Below are 23,681 nucleotides of genomic sequence, written 5' to 3' on the forward strand. Positions count from 1 at the left end.
AAGCCCTTGACTGAAGAGAAACATACAACCCAGCTGATTGATTTCACTTTAATTCATGCCCTCTCCCCTCCAGTAGATATTTTTTTTTTTTTTTAAGATTTCACCTATTTATTTGAGAGAGAGAGAGAGAGAGCACAAGAGGGGGGAGCGGGAGAGGGAGAAGCAGACTCCCTGCTGAGCAGGTAGCCCAATGCGGGACCCGATCCCGGGACTCCAGGATCATGACCTGAGCCGAAGGCAGTCACCTAACCAACTGAGCCACCCAGGCGCCCCCCTCCAGTAGATATTTATGCTCCCTGGTAATCTTACTCCATTTCCCTCACTCCCACTCTCATAGATGATTATTTCATACCTTCACATGGCTCATTAAATCTCCAACACCTTCATCCTTATTCTCTCTCTCAATGATTTTGCCTCCTTTGTCACTCAGGAAAAGAAGCAATTAGAAGAGAACATCCAAAAACCCCCACCACCATAGCCACCTTCTTCTTTGCCATATACTCTGCCTTCCAGCTTTAAGGTTCTGTACTTCTACCTAAGACCACCCTCTCCACCTGTCCACTAGACTCTGTCCCCTAGACTCTGTCCCCTCTTGCCTATTCAAGAATATTGCTCCCACATTTCTCCCTTTCCCTTAGTGCATTACTGGTCCTTCCATTTTATATAAGAATAGCTCCATCATTACAAATATATTCTTTCTCCCATCTCAGAATAAAATGAAACAAATTCTCTGACTCCATTTCCATCTCCAGCTACCAGCCATTTCTTTGTTCCCTTTTAGAGCACAACTCCTCAGAAGTGCTATCTGTCTTCATTGTGCTCAATATTTATCTTCAGTTCTCTCTTTAACACTCTAATCATGCTTTTGTTCCCTGTATTCCACAGAATGTGCTCTTGTCAAGGTCAAAGATCAAATCTTTTTTGTGAACTCCAATAGTCAGTTTTCAGTTCTCACCTTGACCTTCCAAAAGTACTTGATACAGTTGACTTTTCCTTCCACTTAACTTCCAGAACACGATGTTCTCCTCAAAGCGGGCAGGGGGATGGGGGGGGGAGTCTGAGTCGTGGGAAAGAACCATCTAGAAGACCCCTGGGATTCATTTGGATTGATTATATTGAACATAGGACTCCTTTTGTGGAAGCCTCACCCTTGTAAAACAGACCCTTATCTGACACAAATGGCCTTCTTATTCTCATGATGCCTAGAGAAACCCAGGGCCTAAAGGGGTGGAGGGGTGGAGGGGTGGAGGGGTGGAGGTAGGGAAGAGTTAGCCTTGGCCAGGTTACCGATACCCTCCAGGATTCAGGTTTTTCATTTACAAAGTGATATCTACCATTAGATATAGTGGGGTACCAAACAGGCTGACAGATTGTGGGAACAGCTGCTAACTGTGAAAATTACCAAAAAAGGTAGAGGAGGAGCTGGGAATCCACTACGATAAATACAAAGTAAAAAGAGTGATGCTTAAAAAAAAAAAAAGAGTGATGGTTAAGAGCTCGGGTTCTGGAGTCTCATTTCCTGGCTCCGTGACCTTAGGTACATTACAGTGGTCCCCCTTCCCTCCACCACCCATGGTGTTTTGTTTTCTGCTGTTTGAGTACCACCCCCGCCCCCTGCCAGTCAGCCATGGTCTGGCTCCTCCTTCTTTTTTTTTTTTTTTTTTTTTAAGATTTTATTTATTTATTTGACAGAGAGAGACACAGCGAGAGAGGGAATACAAGCAGTGGGAGTCGGAGAGGGAGAAGCAGGCTTCCCGCCTAGCAGGGAGCCCGATGCGGGGCTCGATCCCAGGACCTGGAATCATGACCTGAGCCAAAGGCAGACGCTTAACGACTGAGCCACTCAGGTGCCCCTGGATCCTCTTTCTGATGTATCGTCAGAAGGTCCATAGTAGCCTAGCGCTAAGTCACAATGCCTACGTCATTCCCCTCACTGCATCTTGTCACATAGGCATTTTCTCATCTTACATCATCCCATGAAGAAGAAGGGTGAGGACAGCACAATAAGATATTTTGGGAGAGAGAGGGAGAAACCACATTCCTGTAACTTTTGTTATGGTATACTGTTATAATGTTTCTCTTTTATTATTAGTTGTTGTTGTTAATCTCTTACTGTGCCCAATTTATAAATTAAACCTTATCATAAGTATGCATATGTGGGAAAAAACAGTATATAGAGGGTTCGGTACTCTCTGTGGTTTCTGGCATCCGCTGGGGGTCCTGGAAGGTATTTCCCATGGATAAGGTGGACTACTGTACTTATCCTTTCTGTGCCTCTGTGTTCCGTTCGTAAAAATAAAGATAATAATAGTCCCTGCCTTATAGTCTCTGTTGAGAGGATTAAGTGAGTGAAGACATTGAAAGCACCCAGGTCATTCCCTGGCACCTCGTTGGTTCTTAACCTAGGTTAGCTATATGTCAGGCAGAGGGTTCTAGATGTGAATTTAGAAACTAGGGTTCTCATTAAGGTGACCAACTTGTCCTGATTTGCCCAGAACTTACGCTGTATTAGCACGAGAAGTCGTGTGACCTGGAAATCCCCTCGATTTGTGGTTGGTCAGCCTGGTTCAACTTCCAGCGACTAACTAGCTGCATTACTTTGAGACCATTCTTATCCTTCCTCCGGATTGAGGAGTTTAGCCTAGGTGGGTGGTTCTCAAACTTCATTGTGCCTGAAAATCTCCTGTTGAAAAACATGGACTGCTGGACCCCCACCCTGGAGTTTCTGACCCAGCGGGTCTGGGGTGGTCCTGACCCACTGCTCTAGATGATCACAAAGGTCCCTTTGTCTTCCACTCATCTGTGATTCTATGGCTGCTTCCTGTGACTTGCTTATAGTCTTCATGGGAAAATGAGGTTTGTGTACAGAAAAGCATTCATTCATTTCATCATTTATTCATTCAACAATATTTATTTGTCAGGCACTGTTCTAGATGCAGGAGATCTAGCAGTCAACAGAATCATAAGATTGTAAACTCCTTGATGGCAGGGGCTCAGCTAACTTACTTTGTGCCCACACTGCCCTGTCCTTCCCCATGCCATGCACAGTGAAGGCTCTTGGCAAATGAGAGCTGGAGAAGAGTGCAAGATAATACATAGGGAAGCAGTAAGCTATGCTTACTTACATATGCTTATGTAAGTATATAATAAGCATATGCTTATGCTTATTACAGACCCTAAAGGCAAGCTGTTGGATAGGCGAGCTAGTCTGTGTTCGAGAGCTACAACCCTTACCACTCTCACCCCCTACCAGTCAGGCCCACCCCCGAAATCCATATTTTAATGTCTGTTTTATGGCCGGGATTCCATTTTTTGAGATTCATGCCTGTGTCTCTTATGAAAAAGAGGGCAAACACGTTAAACCTTATCTGATATTTTTAGGAAGAATGTAATAGGGCTTCAGGTATTTCATCCATTCAACCAGTTACTTTACCTTGCTGCCAGCTATACATGGGAGAACCGACCTTTTTAAAATAAGCAGATGCTGTGTGTTTCTCTCATACCTATTTCCGGGAGAGGAGGAAGGGAACTCATTTTGTAGGCTGCTGAAGAACCAGAATACTTACTATCCATGAAGCTTTGTTCAAACGTATCCACTGGTTGGCGTGTTACACTCAATCAAGGATCCTGACACACATGTCAGGAAGGTCAACTGATAACACTAATTTTTGTGACACTCCTAATGACAGGTTTATGTGATTAGACTTTATTCCCCTAAAAAATCTACTCCTGTTTTATTGCATGTCCACTTAGCCACACCTGTTGCCTCAGGCTTCTGCGGCTGCATAACAAATCACCCCAGAAATAAGTGGCTTACATGCAGGTCTATTTTTATTGGTCTCCATTTTGTGGGTCTGGAATTGGGGCGAGGCTCGGGGGGATGACTTGTCTCTGCTCTGTGGGTGCGGCTAGGTTCATCCTTGTAGTTGCATTTAGCTGAAGGCTGCCCTGGGCTGACAGGTCCAACAGGGCGTCACTCTGGTGTCTGGGGTTATGGTGCTGGTTGTTGGCTGAGCTGCCCGGTTTTGTTTTCTCCCTCACAGCCTCTCCCTCCTCATGGCCTCTTATCCTCCAGGGCTTTTATGTTTTAGAAGGACAGCCTGGGTTTCTTTCCATGGCAGCTCAAGGTAGGAAGAGCCCAGGAGTTGGAAGCTGTTGGGTCCAGAACTGGCAGTGATACTTCTACCACATTCTGTTGGTCAAAACAACAAGCCCTCCCGGATTCAAGGAGAGAGGGGACATATACTCCACCTCTTGATGGGAGAAATTATTGGTGACCATCCCTGGAGGTAATTAATCTACATGCTTGTCTTTTCTGCATCTTCATGCACTTCAAGTAAGAAAGAATAGTGTTTTTTTTAGGTGGTGAGGGTGGGGATGTCTAGTGACAAGACAAAGACGTTTCTTTCAGGGCACCTGGGTGGCCCAGTCATTAAGCATCTGCCTTCAGCTCGGGCCATGATCCCAAGATCCTGGGATCCAGCCCCACATCGGGCTCCCTGCTCGGTGGGAAGCCTGCTTCTCCCTCTCCCACTCCCCTTGCTTGTGTTCCCTCTCTCGCTGTCTCTTTCTCTCTGTCAAATAAATAAATACATAAAATCTTTAAAATAAATAAATAAAATTTAAAAACAAAAGATGTTTCTTTGATTTCCAGCATCTAATTCCCAGAAGAGTGTCAGAACTCCCTCAGGGAAATAAGGATACTTAAATGATTATGTAAACAATGTAGCTGAAGGATAAAAATGATGGTGAGAAGCACATAATATGTGGCAGTCTCTATGTTCGTGATAAATTTGAAATGTGGCAAAAACCCAACTGCCCTTTTGGAAACCAATATAGCAGCCCATAAAATTCTCAAATGCTTCTGATTAGTCTGAATGCATCTCAAAGAACAAGAGAGTTGAACGGCAGGAGAGGACTCTACGGAAGTCTCAAGGGCAGCAGATGTTTCGAATGCTCTCAGTGAAAGGGGCAATAATGCCAACCACGTGCTTGCCCATATTTTTGAAATTATTTTATTCAGGGCTCGTGAAAACGCGGAAAATGTAAACATGCACACATGCGCGGAAAAATACACAAAGTGCAAAGAGCCTCTGCTTCTGGCAGTGTTGGGGAGACAGTCGAAAGGAGAGGTGTATGTGGGGTACCTATGATGACGGGTGCTTCTTAATTTTAAGTGTGCAACCGAGTCACCCAGGAGCCTTGTTAAAAGGCAGATCCTGATCCAGTGGGTCTGGGATGGGGGCTGAGAGTCACGTTTCTGACCAGCTCCCGGGTGACGCTGCTGCTAGTGCGGGCATTTGAAGACAAGCTTGTTGAAGATGTGGAGGGGGGTGCTTGATAAGTGTCCTTCCTTGCAGGGCAGGCAGGGCTCAGGCAGCAAATGCTGCCTCTGTGCCCCCCAGGAGCCAGACATGCTAGATGACAGGGAGACCAAGACAGCACAGACTCAGGCTCTGGACTTCAATGAGCTGCCGGTCTAAGAGAAATAAATGCAAAATAATAATAATAATAATTCAAATAGAGAGTGATAAGGAAGTGGCTGGGTGACTGCTAGATACAGGCTTGGGGGTCCTGATTCAACCCCTAACTAGGATGTGGCTTGGGTAATTGGATTGACCAGAGTCTCGGTATCTCCGTTATGAATTGATCTTTATGGTGCCTACCTCATAGAATCGTCATGCGACTTTACTGGAATAAAGCCATCATGTGAAATAATGTCCAGGGCATAGTAAGTGCTCAGTAAATATTAACCATTAGAACTATACAAGAGTTGCTGTGGGTTGGTGTGGGGAGAGGCCAATATATTTATTGAAAGATTTTTAGGTTATTAATCATACAGTAAATTCTGGAAAGCTATTAGCAAATATGGAAAAGGAAAGAAATCATATCCATCTTCACAAAATCCTTGAGGAACAAGCATCATGATGCATCTCTTAAGATGTGTATTGAGGGGGCGCCTGGGTGGCTCAGTCGTTAAGCGTCTGCCTTCGGCTCAGGTCATGATCCCAGGGTCCTGGGATGGAGCCCCGCATCGGGCTCCCTGCTCTGCGGGAAGCCTGCTTCTCCCTCTCCCACACCCCCTGCTTGTGTTCCCTCTCTTGCTGTGTCTCTCTCTGTCAAATAAATAAAAATCTAAAAAAAAAAAAAAAAAAAGATGTGTATTGAGTATAAGGCATGTGTGGTGATGGGCGAGATGGAACTTTGATTTAAAAAGTTCCGTTTAGAGGCACCTGGGTGGTTCAGTCAGTTATCTGCCTTTGGCTCAGGTCATGATCCCAGGGTCCTGGTACTGAGTCCCGCATCAGGCTCCTTGCTCAGCGGGGAGCCTGCTTCTCCCTCTGCCCCTCCCCCTGCTTGTGCTCTCGCTCTCTCTCTGACAAATAAGTAAATAAATCTTTAAAAAAATAAAAATAAAAGGTCCTTTTTAGGGCCACCTGGGTGGCTTAGTCGGTGAAGCATCTGACTCTTTGTTTAGGCTCAGGTCATGATCTCAGGGTCCTGAGATCGAGCCCTGTGTCAGGCTCTGTGCTCAGTGCAGAGTCTGCTTTCCCTCTTCCTCTGCTCCTCCCCCCACATGCTCTCTCTCTCTCTCTCTCTATGGAATAAATAAATACAATCTTAAAAAAAAAAAGATTCTATTTATTCTTGATCCTGTGTGACCTTGACACAATCATTTAAACTCAGCTTTCTCATCTATAAGATGGGAACAATGACATCTGTCATATTCAAAATGTATGAGGCTCAAATGTCATAATGGATCTTTGGTGTCCACAGAGCTGGCTTGGAATCTTGGCCTTATCACTTATTAGCCTGTGTGGCCTTGAGCATTTTTCTCAACATCAACCCCCATGAAAAAAGTATATAAAACACTCAGCTGAGTGACAGACACATAATAAATGCTCAGTAAATGGTAGCTGTTGTTATGATGTGAATTGCTTTGAAAAATATAAGGTATATGACTTCATGAGGATTATTATTGTAAGTTATGATAAATGTGCTGTTCTTTATATACATTGAAGTGTTGCTGCTGAGTTGCTGGCAATAACGTATAAACTACGACTTTCCAACCCCTCCCCTTTCATGTGCTGCTCCAAGTGACAGTTGGAAAGGTCTCCAAGGGAGGGTGAGAGGTGCAGTCCCTGATGATGATGTAATTTACACTCCTCTTCATCACTGAAGCTAAGAGACTGCTTCTTATATTGCAGACTCTCAGAATTTTTTAAAAAAGATTTTATTTATTTATTTGACAGAGAGAGACACATGGAGAGAGGGAACACAAGCAGGGGGAGTGGGGGAGGGAGAAGCAGGCTTCCCGCTGAGCAGGGAGCCCCAATGCGGGGCTTGATCCCAGGACTCTGGGATCATGACCTGAGCCGAAGGCAGATGCTTAACGACTGAGCCACCCAGGCGCCCCAGACTCTCAAAATTTTGAAATGCGGACAAGCTTTCATAAACTTTTTCTTTATCCTTTCAGTGGACCAGTTCCAGCTGCAAATTCACAAGGCAAGGACAGGTGTGCAAATTTGTTTATGGTAGAAGGTGGACTCTACTTGTTTGGGCCCTTAGTTGATGCTGCTCTGTAGAAGGGGGCAGGGTTGCAGCCAAGCATTCTTTCTATGGAAATGAAGCAACAACAGCTTGGCACCGTTTGGGCATTAACCAATATTCCAACAGCCAGAGATTGCTCAACGAAACACACCTCTTCCCGCCTCCACCCAAGGAAAATGTTGGAATGGGGGACAGGGAAATCTCAAAATGGACTCTTCTTATAGTCTGTCCCTGGACTCATTAGCTTTCTCTCTTACCTTCTCCACCAATCCATCTCCTTGACAAGATTATTGCGAGGAAGGAGTTAATGAGTACACAGCTTTATTTTCCTTGGAAGAGAGATACAAAACAGGCTCTGAGCCGGGCTGTCATCACCCTGCAGGTCTTCAGGGGTTTTATAGGTAATTATTAACCCTTTGTGGCATTCCTGAGAAAAAAACCTCTATGCTGAAAGCACCTACTAAAATTTTCCATCTATAGTATGTATATGGACTCTTGATTTTTTCCAGTGTCAGGATTCAAAAACACTTTAAAAATCAGCCTTAGATGTATGTAGCCCTGAACAGTTTATACTGCCCCTCGAGTCCTATATCAAAATGGATTCTTCCTTAACTGTCTTAGCACCATTATCTTTGTTTTCCGTTTGAGAAAACTGAGGCTTAAGGAAAGGTTTCATGGGTAATGAGGCCTGGCTAGCAACCAGGTCTTTTGACTGCTGCCCTGGTGCTCTTCTAATGTACTGAACATGATAGAAAGCCTCTTCTAACAGTGAGAAAGCACTTCTGAATCTCAGCATTCTATAAAACCACCAATTATCACCACCCTTGAACTGTAACAAACTGCCATAATTCGGTCCTATGGAATTTGTGTTAAAAAAAGAAATTCCCATGATCATCCTGCTTTCTTGTTATTTTTATCATTTGCTTCTCTTCCCGCTTGGTGATTTTAGGCTATTTAAATTTTTGGGTTCTTCTTTTTCAATGAGTTTAAGATGCTTAACTGCTAGGGCTTCCATATTTAAGAGAGACTTGTAGCGATTCTCACTGGGGATTTGACTCCATGCTGACCCCAGAGTTTGGTCTCTGGTAGATTAAAATGAGCCGGAAATTCTAAAATCCCTGGATGACCCCTTCAAGGGATAGATAAATAACTTCAAAATTGTGAAAATGGCAGTGGAGGAAAATGAGGACCCAGAGTCCCCAAATCCACTGTTGCTCTGTGCGGAGTGTGCCAAGACTTGCTCTTTGATGAGCAGGGACATGGACTCCCTTAGAAATTTGCCACTGTTGTCGTTGTTCAGGTCTCCTTGATCTTAGGTTGTGGCCACAGATGATGAATTCTCTCTCGAGCCCGACATCACTGCTCTCCAAGCCCACACTCTCCTTTCAATCACAAGCAGGTTGCTAGTATGTGGGCAAACTTCCATACATGGTATGGGGAGCAGACATGACTTCATGCTCTGCTGTAGACGAGAGGAACTGCCAAGGCTCAGGCGCCCAGTCCCCCCAAGTGTTCCTTGGTTTTGGAATTCTTTTCTCTGGCTGCGTGGTAACTAGACCACAGGGGATGCTTTAAATTTGTAGGCACACCCTTACCTTGCAGATTCTCAAACCCAACCTCCAGAACTTCAGGGTCCCAAAAGAGCATCACACAGGTACACCCACAAGCATTTGGAAAACATCTGACAATAAATATCCATTTTACAATACTTCTAATGGAACAGACCTGAAAGATAATTTTAGGTCAGCAGCTTAAGAGGGTCAAGGAGTTCAATTTCTTTTTGCTGCATAGATTGTTTCATTTGGGGGTGGGGGTGAGGCCAGGAGGATCTGACTGTTTCCTTTAAGGAAATGTTCATGAGTAGTTTACATTAAATTACTGTTTTGTGTTCCTTGGTCTTGCAAAGTTTAAGAAACATTGACATAGAAGACCTCATAAATTTGGGGGTCCTTCAAATTCCATTCCTTGGCTTATTATTATTTTGCTGAAAGACATTACAACAAAGAGATACATTTCTTCTTGTCCAGATGGAAGGTGTATGTTTATGTGGATTAGAAATGAAACATAAAAGCCCTGGGTAGAATGGGTCAGGTGCAACATTTTTCTGATAATGTTTCTTGGGAATCATATTTGGATTGACTGCTGAGATCATGCAAAGAGAGAGAGAGAAGTGAGGCACCATTATCTGATAGCATACTTAATCAGAAGAAGTGGGGGGTGAAAAAAAAGGGGGAGGAGGGAATAAGAAAAAATGAAACCAGTAACCACCAGACAACCAAGCCCAAACCCAATTTCAGTTAAAGAAAGAGGTGCTCTTCTGGTTGAGGGAAAGTTTAACATCTCAATGAAGACAACCCCCTTAGAAGACATCAATTATGGAACAAAACCCTTTATTTTTCTTTTAAATTTTTAAAAATATTTTATTTATTTGACACAGAGAGAGGCAGAGAGCAAGCAAAAGCAAGGGGAACGGCAGGCAGGGGAGAGACAGGCTCCCTGCTGAGTGAGGAGGGCTCGATCCCAGGACCCCAGAACTCAAGCTGAAGGCAGCTACTCAACCAACTGAGCCACCCAGGCTCCCCAGAACAAAACCCTTTAAAAATGTTTTTGCTTATTCCTTCTGAGAAACATCTCCTCTCCTCCGTTTCCATAAAACACTAGTCAGATTTCATTTGCTGGAGCAAATGTTTTTCGACAGACTTGACTTGCTTAATTTTCCTGACAATGCGTGCAGCTATGTTAGAAACTTGCATACACTTGGAAAGGGACATGAGACACTAGGAAGCCAAAACGCCCAGAGGGGCAGCTATATATTACTGCGCTAATCTTTTCGCTTTCTCACAGTGTGTGTGTGTGTGTATGTGTGTGTGTGCGCGCTCGCGCGCGTACGCGCTCCCCCTTGGACTTACGGTTTGGTTTGGATGCACAGTCCTAACACATGGCTACTATGTTCCGACTGGTAAGGGCTAAAGTTAGAAGATTTTTAACGATTACTGTTTTTCTTTCTCCTCTGTCTCTTGAAAACTGGCTTAAAAAGACTGATTTAAACAAATGAGCAAACAAAGCAACTCTTCATCGAAGGCTGGAACATTTTCAGAAGTACTGTTTATTTAACTAACTAGGGTGGGAGCGTAGGTGGGAGTGTGTGCACCTTTTGAGACTTGGTTTCTGCAGTACACACTCATTTTGGTAATCGAGGACATACTGCTGGATTTAAGAGGTCAAGACCAAGTCAGGAGCAGAAAGGAGCTCCAAGTTGTGCGAAGAGGAAGGCGGCCACCCCTAGTGAGATAACTAAAGATGCCCCAACTGGTAGGAAATTTGCGGAGTTTTAAATCTGTGTCTTTGCTACTGCAGGTCACCTGGAAAGTGGGTACAGATTTGCCCTGTATCCCGGCCCTATTTACAGCCAGGGAGAAGAGAAGAAACCTTGTGGCCAGACGACTGCAAAGCGTAGGAGTTACCCTCTTAATCAACTTTCTCTCCTCCCCTAGACCCAGAGGGCACGTCTCGACTCCGCTCCCCAGCCGGCATCCCGCTTCTCCACTAACAGACAGCACGTCCCCTTTAAGAGTCAGAGGACGCCTCTCCCTTTCTCCTCCCAGTGCCCCCGCCCTTCACACCTTGGGTGGGAAAAGAGAGTGGGGCGGGGTGGCCGGAGAGGCGGGAGGGCGGGATCACGGCGAGCGCCCCAATGGCTCTCCGGGCTGGTCGCCCTGGTCTCCGGCAGCCAATGAGCAGTAGGCAGGGGGCGTGGCGGGGCGCTGTTGCAAAGCGTCCAACGTGGGCCGGCCGGAGGCCGCGGGGCGCGGAGCCCAGGGGGTGTGTGAGGGCGAACGGCCGGGGGTGGGGCTTCGGGGACCCGCCAGGGCTGGGCCGCCTAGAGGCCCGCGGCGAGCGGCTGATTGTTCCGCCGCGAGGTCGGCGGGGTTCTCGCCGAGCTGAGGAGCCGAACACAGCCCGGAACTGCGCGCGCGCTCTCTGCCTGCGGCGCTGGGACAGCGAGGCGCACGGGGCCCTCGGAGCAGTGCGGGGTGACCGCGCCGTCCAGCCCCGGGTCTGCTGCTGGGTGCTCGGAGCCGAGAGGAAGATGCATTCGGGCGCACAGGTCAGGCTGCGAGGCTGAGCGCCTTCCGTGCAGCAGCGGCGGCAGCACTGCCCTCGGCCGACGGCGGCGGCACTTGGCGTGCGCGGGGCCTCAAAAGCCGGCCAGGAGCGCGCCGGGAGGACAAGGAGTGTCGGCCGAGCAGCTCTTGCCCGGATCCGTGGGCTTCGCAGCGAGTACAGCCGGGTCGGCCCGGATGGGCGCGGGGCTCGCGGCCCCAGCCGGGCGCTGCGGAGCGGCCCGGGCACCGGGGGCCCGCTGAGCGCCGGAGCCGCGGCAGCGGGGAAAACTTGTGCGGGCGGCCATGCCCCGGCGCGGAGCCTAGTGCCGAGCGGAGTCCCCGCGGACCGGCCAGTGTCTGCGGTTCGTCCGGGACCTCGCAGCCCCCGCGCCCGGAGTTCGCCGCGCGCTCCAGACAAGATGGCGCGGCCGGTCCGGGGAGCATTCGGGGCCCCGCGCCGCTCACCCTGTTCTGTCCTGTGGCTGCTGCTGCTGCTTCGGCTGGGGCCGGCGACGGCGGCGGCCGACCCGCGACCGCCCTGCGCTGCCGCCTGCACTTGTGCCGGGGACTCGCTGGACTGCGGCGGGCGCGGTTTGGCGGCGCTGCCCGGGGACCTGCCTGCCTGGACGCGGAGCCTGTGAGTGCCGCCCTCCCCCTGAGCCCCGGGCGCTGTCACTTGGAGACGGGGCGGCGGGGGTGCTTAGCCGGGATGGGGGTGCGGGCTGAGGGGTGTGCGTGTGTGTGTGAAGTTGTATGGGCTGAAAACTGTTAGCAAGGCTTCGTAGTGGTGAGATCGTACATGGGGCTCCGGAGGAGAAAAGATTGTGCCTCGTGGGGTGTAGAGGTGAGCGAGCGTAGGTCGTGGGGGTGTGGAGGTGAGAACGTGGGCTGGTGAGGGTCCGGGGGAGAAACGAGTGTGCTAAGTGGGGTGTGGAGGTGAGCGAGCGTGGGTCGTGGGGGTGTGGAGGTGAGAACGTGGGGTGGTGAGGGTCCGGGGGAGGAAAAGAGTGTGCTCGTGGGGTGTGGAGGTGAGCGAGCTTGGGTCGTGGGGGTGTGGAGGTGAGAACGTTGGGTGGTGAGGGTCCGGAGGAGGAAGAGAGTGTGCTCGTGGGGTGTGGAGGTGAGAGAGCATAGGTTTTGGGGTGTGGGGGTGAGCGAGAGTGGGTCGTGGAGGTGTGGAGGTGAGAAGTGGTTGGCGAGGGTACGGAAGAGAAAAGATCGTGCCTCGGGGTGTGGAGGTGAGCGAGCATAGGTTTTGGGGTGTGGAGGTGAGCAAGAGTGGGTTGTAAGGGTGTGAAGGTGAATGGGCCCTGGGGTCTGAGAAGATCTGGGAGGTAGTGAGTGGGAGTCTGGAGGTGAGGGAATGTGAATGAAGAGTAGAGGCGAGGGTGTTTGTGTGTGGGTGGAGAGTGGGAAACATCTGGAAGGGAGAGTGTGAGGAAGTCTGTCTGGGGTCTTCGGGTATGTGTTTCTTTTTTTCCTCTCCTGTAACCCAGCTCTTTGGTGTCTGAGCTCCTTGGCCTTCCAGTGGGTAATGAAGGAAGGTGACTCTTGGCTCCAGTCTTCCATTTACATTATTTATTAGTGAGAGTGCATGTGTAGCAGCCTCCTAGTCCCCCAGGACCCTGGTGGCCTGACTTGGCTCTGGTCAGAGTAGAAGACAGCCTTCCCTGGAGGACTCCCGAGTTTGGGGGCTTTGAAAGTTCTTGGATCTATGACCGCTGAGGGTGTGTGAGTCTCTTTCCACCTGATGGGCGTTAGGGAACTGTGTTCCAGACCCTTCTTGTCTATTCCACAGGGGCCCTGTTGGGCTTGATGATCCAGTGGGGTGGAGCCCACACTTCAGCATTTCTCCTCTGTAAATGTGCAAATTAGTTTTGGAGTACTTCAGGAGAGGGTGCCAGGGACATGGTTGATTTAAGCTGTTTGTTTCACCTGAAAGAGACTCTTTTCTGTGCTGTCAGGATTTTGGCCTATCAGGACTTAGTGGGACCCTACTTACAGGAGATTTGGCAGGAAAAAACTACTTTAGACTTCTGTAAACATGGTAGAATATAATAGCCTTTTTTCTACTTCTAAGAAATCTGGTTCCTGAGTCAAAAATCCTATCCAGTTATCAGTAATTAGCATCTCTGCAGGACTATTAGTACTCTCCAGAAAAGACCTAGCTTGAATCTTCTCCTTTTCGGTTGAATAATTGGACATCTTTCCTAGAACATAGAGGGGCACGGAGTAACCTCAGGCATGACATTCACTGTTTAAAAAAGAGAAAACGGGTGATACAAGTTTTAACTGACACCTGTGGCTTCATCTAAGAAAATACGGTCTGGGTATCTGGCTGCTATGAGGGGAAAGAAGAGAAGTTGATTTCTTTCCCAGGTGAAAATCCGGTACCTCTGAAAACAGGGCACTCATCTGGCACTTGGACCCCACTACATGTTGCCTAATGAGCAAGTACTGCAGAGTTCTGAAGCTGGACTTTGGTTGTGGTTAGGTTTTCTCTGCACTTCTCTGCTTCTTCTGTGGAATTCACTGACTTAGTGAAAACCAGTGGTCGTGGGGGGCTGGGGTTAATACAGGCAAGTGGCTGTTCTGTAGTGGGAGACAGAGCCCAGCATTGCCAGTAGGTAGTATTTTATTTACTTGGGGCAGTCTGGGGTATTGTGGTTTTTCCTCTACATAGTGCTAAGATCGTTTTTAAAATAAAAAATCATGTGGGCAGAATCGGAATAACTTCTGAAGTGTTCACCTGTTGGAAGAATGACTATCCGTGCCATATGTCATTGGCATTGTGGGGAAAGCACTTAGTGCAGGAGTGGTGACTTCGCCCAGAGGACAGTGTGTCCTCTTATTTGTACTTTCCTGTGGTCACAAGATCCACTTTGCCTTGTCCTTTAATTTTTGGAGCAAAACTACTGGCCATTTTTTGGGCTTCCTGTTGCTTAGGAGTGACATTTCACATGACATAAATACCTTTCAAATTGCAGTCTTTTCCCTTTTACTCACACATTTGATGACCAATAAATACCAAACTGGGTATTTTGAGCTTCAGTAGATTTGATCATACTGATTATGGTGTTAACCGATTAGATTTTGAGATGTGAATGGTGATTTTTGATTAGTATGTGGCAATACCATGTTCACTACAAAATGGGTATCTTTTGAAAAATATTTGTGAAATCATTTTTTTTATGATTAAAGAAAAATGAAGTGTGTGTGTGTGTGTATGTTTTAGACCAGATTTCTCCATTTAAGTCATTAGTCTTGTTCTGAGTTTTCCATCGGGATATTTATACGGTTTATACTCGTGGCTGTGATTTAGCAAGACTTTAGGGGAGAAAGTCTCTGTATATAATAAAATAAAATATCTTGCAGTTTCACCAAGTTTACACCCTCCGAGTCCATTGTGTCTAGAAAATGCTTTGAGCTCGTTTATAACCCCATGAACTAGATTTACTGCAGCTAGTTCAAACAATTTCAGGCCATGGGTTTGAGATAGAAGGGGACCTGTGGCTTTATGGAACTTTTTTTTTTTTTTTTTGCTTTTGTAAACAGTGCATCTAATTTTGGAGTTGCTCCTTAGGCCTAGCGTACGGAGAGTAAAACTTTGTAATAGTGAATGTAAATGCAGTTCAAATAGAAAAAATGGTATGGCAGTGGTAGAAGGGAAAAGACGTTCATTCCTGGGGCCTGAGGATAACTTCTGCAGCACAATAACTTATGGTTGTAGTAGTTGAGCCATAACTGAGTCTGCCATCCCATTACATAGGTGAGATTGGCATAGTCCAACCAGCACATTCATGAATAGCACCAAGGATTGCCAAGCCTTATTCCAACTTCCCAGAACCTTAGAAGAAGTTGAACTTCTTAGAACTTAGATGTTTGCTTTCTTTGAAATTATTTTTGAGAGCAGGGCTTGAGAAGCTGTTGAAGCAGCATTAAATAGAATTTACCTTAGACTCTTCCCTGTGGCATAAAGTTGAGCACAGCATGTTGCTAGTGTAAGTGTTCTGGGGCTGAATGGTGGCTCATGGGATTGTGGTAGGAAGGAGGGCAGGCCCTGGAGGAACAAATCCGGATTCTCAGTCGTTCTTACTGTGTGTGGTGGGGGGAGTGGGGGGACGACATAGCTTTGAAAGCAAGGACTTTCATTCAAGGACTCCAAGTGCGGTTATCCTGAGCCACATTAAGATGAGTGTATTGATTTGGGTCTCTTTGTATTATGTCTCCTTATGTGTTTGCAGTACCAAACTTAAATCTAACCTTGTCGGTTTTGGGCACGGAAAGTGGTGCTCGAGATTGCATTAGAAAATAAACACCAGCCAGAGGTTGCCATTGTAGTTGAGAAGCAAAGAGGGCCTTTGTCTTTCAAATTTTACAGCTGTGCTGGAAGGGCCAGGTGTGCAGGGTGTTGTGAATTAAGGATTTGGAAAGTACTTCCCATCCTGTTTATGCAAATTAGCTTTAAAGTGATGATGACCAAATTGTTCCAGAACCTCAGCTGAGATTCTTTTGTGTGTGTGTGTGTGTGTGTGTGTGTGTGTGTGTTTAAGAAGTCATTATTGTCAGGATTGTCCTGATTAAGAAGTTGATTATTGTCTGCCCATTTTTCTCTTTGTGTCCCTATATAACTTAAGAAGAACTCAGCAGACCTTGAACATCTTCTGATTTATGAGGATGGACAAAGGGTGGTTTGGAATAGGGAACCTTTTAAACATGGCTTAATAGCAGAAAATCTGAAAGGTACAAGTACCTTCAGAGTTTTAGGTACATTTAGCTTGGCCTCAGAGTCCTTTTCTTTGCAACAGGTGTCAGAAGCCTGGCCTCCCCTCCCCTCCAAGATGGAGCACTTGTCAGTTACCTGTTTGAGTACGAGAAGTCTGGCAAATAAAATTAGTTGCCTTGAGAGAAAGACATACTATTTAAGTCCCTCTGGTATGAAATTATAGCTATCAAATCCAAGTTTTTGAATACTGTGAAATTAGGAAGTGTATGGAGACTCCCAAGTTCCCATATAAGTGAACTGTGTTGGCACACAGTGTCCCTCTTGCCTTTAGAATATGTCAGAACCGTTCATGCCCCCTTTCTCAGGGACTATTTTAAAAAAGAAAATACCTCTTTCCATAATTACATTTGGTCACTAGATTTCACAAGCTTTGGACTTTGGAATGTATTGTCAGGAATAATTCATCATGTCCAAAAAAACGAAGATGATTCAATGTAATGTAATAAGAGCTGTTTCCTACTGGATGTCCCGACGTCCTGGCACGCCAGGTCTGCTCCTCTGGCTAAAGGTTTCTCTCCCTGCGGTGCTCATTTCTTTGCCTGGGTTCCCCACGCAGCCTGCCCTGAGCACGTTGGGATGGCCTCTGGCTGACCTTTCTCTCCCTCAGACACCGGGCTCACAATGAAAGGGCCTCTCCCCCATTCGCAGAAGTGTCTCCTTGCTGCAAAGGCTGTTCAGCATCCTCCCTTTCAGGGTGGACAGGAATGTGAGAGAGCCACTAGGGTTTTGTGTCACTGAACAATGCACCTGGCCCAGTTTTGTGCACCTGCTAAAGCCCTAAAGGCCTGTTAGCCACAGAAGGGGTGGTTGTTTAACATGGCCTGTGGTTATTTTCAAAGTGACATCCACAGGAGAGAGAAGTCTGGAAAAAGGATTCATTGAATTCAAAGTCTCTATAAGTAATAATGGATGTTGGTTGTACCAGGGTCTTTTCTTTATCTCCATTTGTTTAAAACTCAAAGGGATTCTTCTGACTTACCCCATAGGTTGAAGGACTTTAAGTTTCCTGAGCAAGCCTAATTTTCAACTCCTTTTGAAAAGAGCTTGGTGACATTTACTCACTGGGGACCTTCCCCCTCCTCAGCAACTGCAATTTGAAACCCTGGGGGTCTTTTAAAAGCCAACAGGACTCTGGGCTGTGTTAATATTCAGAGCTGTTTACAATGGATGCAGTTTCAAAGGCTGAAGGCATTGTCTTGAGAGAGGAGGGAGGAGGGGTGGAAGAAAAATTCCCAGGCAGAGGAGGGGAAATATCTAGAAATCCCCAATGTTCCTTGGCCTGTGGGAAATTCAGGGACTGTTAGTGGTGTTTTTCTATGACTTAAGCATGACCTTGAGCCTGTGCGGTCCCTTCCATCTGCCTCATGGCTTCAGTTCATGTTGTGTGTCAGTAATGTGATTGTCTTCTGCTTTTGTAGCAAGTTAAAGTCTGAGAATCAGTAGGAAGCTCAGATCTGTTCATATCTCCCCATGCAAAGTGGGACTTTAAAGACCAGAGGTTAAAATTTTCACAATAGTTTACCCTCTTGGAACCTGCACTTATTTTTTATATAACTGTAGAGTTTAATAGTACAGACTTACCAGTTTAACCGGCCAGTTCCATTAAGAAAGTTTCGACTGAAAAACTTTATACATGACCATTATTGTCATGAAGCAAAGTGAATAGATAAATCAAGATTGTCGAAAAAAAATGAAAATTGTGGTTTGTCTGTGGTCTAATTGGAAGTTGCCAATTTGTATCCTTGTTTTTGTTTTTTTTTTTTGGAGGGGGTATGCTTACAAAGTTTTCTTATGCAAAGGCTTTTTGCTCTATATGTTTCTGCATTATTACATTTTATATAATCTAATACTTTATATGTGGTTTTTAATCCAAGTATGTTAGGCATACTCTTCCGAAACACAAGCTATAAGCCCAAGTGCTTACAGAAGTCACTCAATTTCTTAAAAAGCTGTTCCTCCATTTTGCTGGGTTTCATGCTTTTTTTTTTTTTTAAAGATTTTATTTATTTATTTGAGAGAGAGCATGAGAGAGGGGAGGGTCAGAGAGAGAGGCAGACTCCCTGCTGAGCAGGGAGCCCGCCGTGGGACTCGATCCAGGGACTCCAGGATCATGACCTGAGCCGAAGGCAGTCGCTTAACCAACTGAGCCACCCAGGCGCCCGGGTTTCATGCTTTTTATGTCCTCCCTTCAGTTGTTCGCTTTGTCTTCAAAATGAGCATTCTCTGTCCTGGGTGTTGGCTTGGGTTATTGATGGGGAGAAGACTGGTTGAGGGTGAAGCTTTCTTCACTTCTACTCTGTTACGTATGTGGATGCCCTCATCCCTGGTGATCACACCCAGCACACACCCTTCACTAGGGAATAGCGATGAAGAGATTGAAAGTTATTTCTAGGGGCCGTCCCTGACTCCACTACCCCACAGCTCATGTGTGATTGGGGACGAACCTCCTTCCTTCATCTCTAAAAAGGGGGTCATGATATTCTGTGTGGCAGTTGCTGTGAGGACAGAGTTAGATACCCATGTGTTCAGCCCACTTCCTCAATGGGAGTCTGTCAGCTCGCTGATGATTCTGGAGCATAGTTCAGAGGTGAAAGCCTGAGTAACTCAAATTTTGCATCTTCTCATGGCCAGTCCCTCCGTATCAGATTTCCTGGACAGAGGCTTCCTAGGAAAAGCCAACTTTTCTGAAATGAAGGCCTGTTTTGGAGTGGGCAGGTGGCAGGGCTCACATTCCACGCAGCCTTCTCTCGTGAAGGTTTTGGTGATATGTATGAAGTGAAACAAGTAACACTTCATGTGCCCTTGGTAATCTCAGACCAAACTGGCGGGCAGGCGGGAAGCTGTGCAAATTATACAAATTATACAATTAGCAAAAATTATTGAGGTGGTTTATAAATGTATTCCAGTTGTGCAAATACTTCTGTCTCTTTAGCATTATCCTTTGGGAGGTGGGTGTGGGAAGGAGGCAGAGAAGTGAGAGGCCCTTAAACTAATAATTTTATCCTATTATTTCCCTGGTTTCATTGAAACTGAACCCTACTGAGACGCAAGTCATGCCTCTTGGTCAATAGCTTGGAAAAATGCAGGTGCGCTCTTCCAGACAGGGGTTAGGTTACAGACTTTGGGGCCAGCTGAATGCTGCGTTGTACCCATTTCTCTTTGGAAGTATTTAAGGGTGGAGGAGGGGTGAGGAGAGTTGATTGTTGGGCTGTATACAGAGAGCTGGAGAGCTGTAACATTTTTCATTTGTTTTGGTTTGTTGGCCGTCGAGTTATACGGGACACGGGTGGTGAGCACAGGGTCATTGGAGGAATCTGGCGAGGATGCCACCTGGAAAGCCCTTTGCTGTCGTTCCTTCTGTACCTGTACTTGCGTCCCTTCCGCAGTGAATGGCCATGATTCACAGCCTTGCCCACAGGAACGGCCACGATTGTTGGCGTCTTTATGACTATTTAATCTGGCATGACCGGTAAAGCCCATTGTGTGAACAACCAATCCGTTCATCTCTGCAAGTCCTAATACATCTTGGTTTCCTTCTGAACCAGGATGCAGGTTCCAATCACTGCTTGCTCAGTTTGTCTTGGCAGAAAGGTGGCATTCAGAGAGTCTAAAGAAAGCATGGCCTGTCTCTTTTGAAGCGCTTTGCATTGATTATTCTTTAAACTTCTGGGGTGCACAGGTCTCTATAATCTTCTGAGGTCTGCAGGGTTTTCTTTTGTTTTGTTTTTTTCTCAAGGCATCATTATTAGGAAGACAATGAATGAAATGAGTGAGGGTCTATCCAGCAAGCAGAATTATCTAGTTGTTGAGAAACAAGGTGGAAATGATGGAGGATTTTTTTTAAAGCTGATTAAAAAAAAATTCACAGCATCATCATCTTCTAAGACCCCTTTATGTAGCATTTAACAAGTGTCCCCCCCACCCCTACTTCCTGTCTTTTGCTCCTTCCACCAATTTATAATCTGTCATTCAAGTAACTTGTCACTTAGAGCATACGGTGCCCTGATAAATTCTCTCTCTCGCTGGATTACCTACTTGATGATAGCCTGTTAGATACACTGAGAAGGAACGAGCACTTTTGAACTGGGGGACAGATAATCCTGCTTTCATTCCAAACCGTATAGTTGCAGAGCTCTCTGTTTAAAAGCATTTGTGTCTCAGGCATTAGCACTTTGGGCTGGATAGAGAGAACTTGACAGGCCGGGCTCTGCCTGCTCAGAGACGGCTACCAGCTGATTGTGGGGTACGCTGTTGCGCCTATAACTTTTTTTTTCTTGCGAGAAGATCTAAAGAGTGATTTAAAAAAAAAAAATCTGCATGTGCAGCCAGGGACTTTAAAGAAACAAACTCATGTCTGTTGGTTTAGGGTGTTTTTTCTTTCCTTTTTATTAAGGAGATAGCAGACATCTCTAGAAGTGTGCAGGATCAGTAGTGAGTTCTCTGTCCCGTCCATCAGCTTCAGCAGAGATCAACCCATGGCTCCTGTGTGATCGGTGCCCCAACACACTTCTCCCCTTTTGTGTTTTTTGGAAGCCAATCCAAACATACCATTTCATGTGTAGATATATCAGGTATTATTATTATGAACAGCTTTATCGAGATATAATTCACGTACCATACAGTTCACTGTAGGGTGGTTTTAAGAAACGTGAATTTGAACAACTTTTGAAAAAAAAAATCACTGTTTAAGTGTGTTTTTCCAAAAGGAATTTTGGTTAAGCTATATATTTACAGAATGTTTATTGAGCACATACTGTGTGCGTTCTGAGTTTATGTTCTCAGAATAGGTGTTTTGGTCCTTCTTATGGGAGGTGCTTAGAAAGTTCTTTGGTCCTACAGTCCTTTGCCAGAAGTGTGCAATTCTGATTCCTCTGTCCTCTCGTAGCTCTTCACTGGGATGTTTCTATGATGCTATTAATTGCTGATTAGAAGCCATTAGTGAACAAACATAACTTCGAATGGGTCGTTTAAAAAGTGATATTTCAGATATTGTTGGTTAATAGAGGGGTAATTAGCCGGGTGTAGTTAGGTCTTGAGTCTGAACTGAGTTAACTGTTGTTTACTTTGCAAGGCCTGACCCTCCGGCTGTGGCTACTTGAGGCTGCTTTAAATAGAGTGAGAGGCACCCTGTAAGAAAATCCTCCAAAAGCAAAGAGCTACGTTCCTGGAACCCTCTGTGCTTGATTTAAACTTCACAGTCTTGAAAATGCTTTTCTTCAAGTAGCTGCAGAATGGTTTGGTTTGGTTTGGTTTTGTAAAAGTCCACGGTTTAGTTTCTCCACAGCCTGCCCTGCTGTTGTTATTTGAGGGAGACCCTTGGAGATTTTACACTGCCACTTAATTAGGAATCTGAATGGGAGGGAGTTCCCTTGTTCCCCAAGTTCCCTTCGCTCATCCTGGTCTGTGGAATGATTTCCGTATTCTCTCTGTGAAAATTGAATTCCATTTCGATTATGGGGTGTTCAGTGGTTTTAAAAGCTGTCCAGTGTGGTCAAGTGAAACTCATAGACATAGTAAGCTTAATTAAATGTACATGATATTTGATTAGATACCCATCTTACAGTGGATTCTACCTTTGAAAAAGTGGGGAAGCACATGCCAGAGGGTTTAAGGAAAGTTTATGGGGAAAAAGACTTAGAATTGAGAAATTTTGGCTGTGAACTTAATTTCTGTTTTGCACCTTGGGAGAACTATGTTCCTTCATCTGATTTCAGCAGTGTGGTACCCTGGTCCATCACCATGCATCTTGCCTACATTGTAGTTTGCATTTTACTTTTAATTATTATTATTATTAGTAGTAGTAGTATTTGTCAGTGATTTCCTCCCTCCACCTGGGCTGGTGTGAGTTTCTGGCACACAGGCTCCCAGTGCTTGCAAAACTTATAAACAGCCAGAAGAGCTCATTGCTTCCAGGAAGTTGGTTGTTGATGCAGTGAAGTGATGGCTGCATGCAGAAGCTGCAGCATGCAGGGGCCGGGGTTTCCTTCTGTCTCTGGAGGAGAGGAGATCCAGAAAGCAAACTGAAATGTTGTGTAGCTATTCAAGCCTTCCTCATCCCAAATTCCCCTGAAGGTTTTCTCAGATTTGGTGTCTGTGGAGGACTCTTGGCCAGGGGTGATTTGACCTCATCAAGGGCTGTGCTTTGCCCAAGAGAAAAATCAGGAACTCTTCTTTGGAGATTTTTGGGTTCTTTCACAAGTTCATTTGAAACAGTACTTAGAAATGATTAAATTATATTGAATTCCAGACTGTCCTAAAATAACGACTGGCTGACCTCAAATATTATTTGTTGGGGGTGGTCTAGGGAAATTTATTATATCTGAAATCTTGGAATTCAGTACATCTTTCTGGACAGAAAGGAGGCTACATTTTCATGAAGCTTCGTAAAGGGGCTCATGACCAAAGAGGGATAAAAACTATTGAACTAAAAGGAAAAATTAATTTTCTTAAAACTCTGAAGGCAGACATGTGGTAGGATGAAAAAAATAGCCCATGGCTGGCTATCAGGTGACATTGGGGTTTTGTCCCAGCTCTGTCCCTGATGGGCAGTGTGACCTTGGGCTAATGAATTAATTTCCTTTCTGGAGAGGGATGTATGACTTCTAAGACTCCTTATTTTCAGGTTTATGATTCTATCCTAATTGAAGCAAAGAGGGAATAAGCTTACTACTCATTGGATGATAAGAATTAGAAAACTTATCTGTGTGTCTAGGATACCTCGTTAAAAGTGATCTTTGCATGTTTGGCAGTTCTGAGTGGAATCCTCAGATGGACACCCTGGGCAGCAAAGGGAAATAAGGTGTGTGTGGGGACTCTGAATGGGTGGGCCTTTAGGTGTTATTGAAGCGGAGTGAATAGTCCATGGCAGACCTCCTTTAGATCTTTGATTTAGCTTTTTAAGACTTAGGTCAAAAAAGGCAAATAAATTAATGGCATGTTTTTCCAAAGAGTTGCTTATCTCTGCTTTTCTTGGGGCCACTGCAGCATCTCTTTCAAGCAGGCCTTCAGTGCATACTTGGGATGAGTGAAGTTGTGAGTGATGCTGATAAACTGCCTTAGATTTCTAGATGGGCCATCTGGGACGGATTTCAATAGTAATCTCCAGAGGAAGGGCAGTTATACACCACCTAGTCTGTCCTTTCTGAGCTGGTTCTCCATGGTGGAACATGGTGGATATCAGAGTAGCTTTTAACCCTTTTACCAGGAGATGTTTCGTGTGTGTCTTTTTTTTTTTTTTT

General features: G+C 45.7%; 1 protein-coding gene across 6 annotated transcripts in view; it reads left to right on the forward strand.

Annotated features, from left to right (window-relative positions):
* Positions 1 to 11,411: 11,411 nt before the first annotated feature.
* The window catches only part of LRIG1 (leucine rich repeats and immunoglobulin like domains 1), a 111,646-nt gene continuing 99,376 nt past the window's right edge, over positions 11,412 to 23,681 (forward strand). For 2 of the 6 annotated variants that reach the window (XM_081820278.1, XM_081820304.1), the window contains exon 1: positions 11,417 to 12,294. In XM_081820278.1, coding sequence (XP_081676404.1) covers positions 12,077 to 12,294 — 218 coding nt within the window. In that variant the 5' untranslated portion in view covers positions 11,417 to 12,076. Of the gene's footprint in view, positions 12,295 to 23,681 lie in introns of all 6 variants that reach the window. The other 4 variants (XM_081820286.1, XM_081820299.1, XM_081820316.1 and 1 more) reach the window with 3 other exon arrangements.

The sequence above is a fragment of the Leptonychotes weddellii genome, chromosome 1 (genome assembly GCF_054177405.1).
Source record: "Leptonychotes weddellii isolate Sample4059 chromosome 1, ASM5417740v2, whole genome shotgun sequence".
In the NCBI taxonomy this organism is placed as follows: Eukaryota; Metazoa; Chordata; class Mammalia; order Carnivora; family Phocidae; genus Leptonychotes; species Leptonychotes weddellii.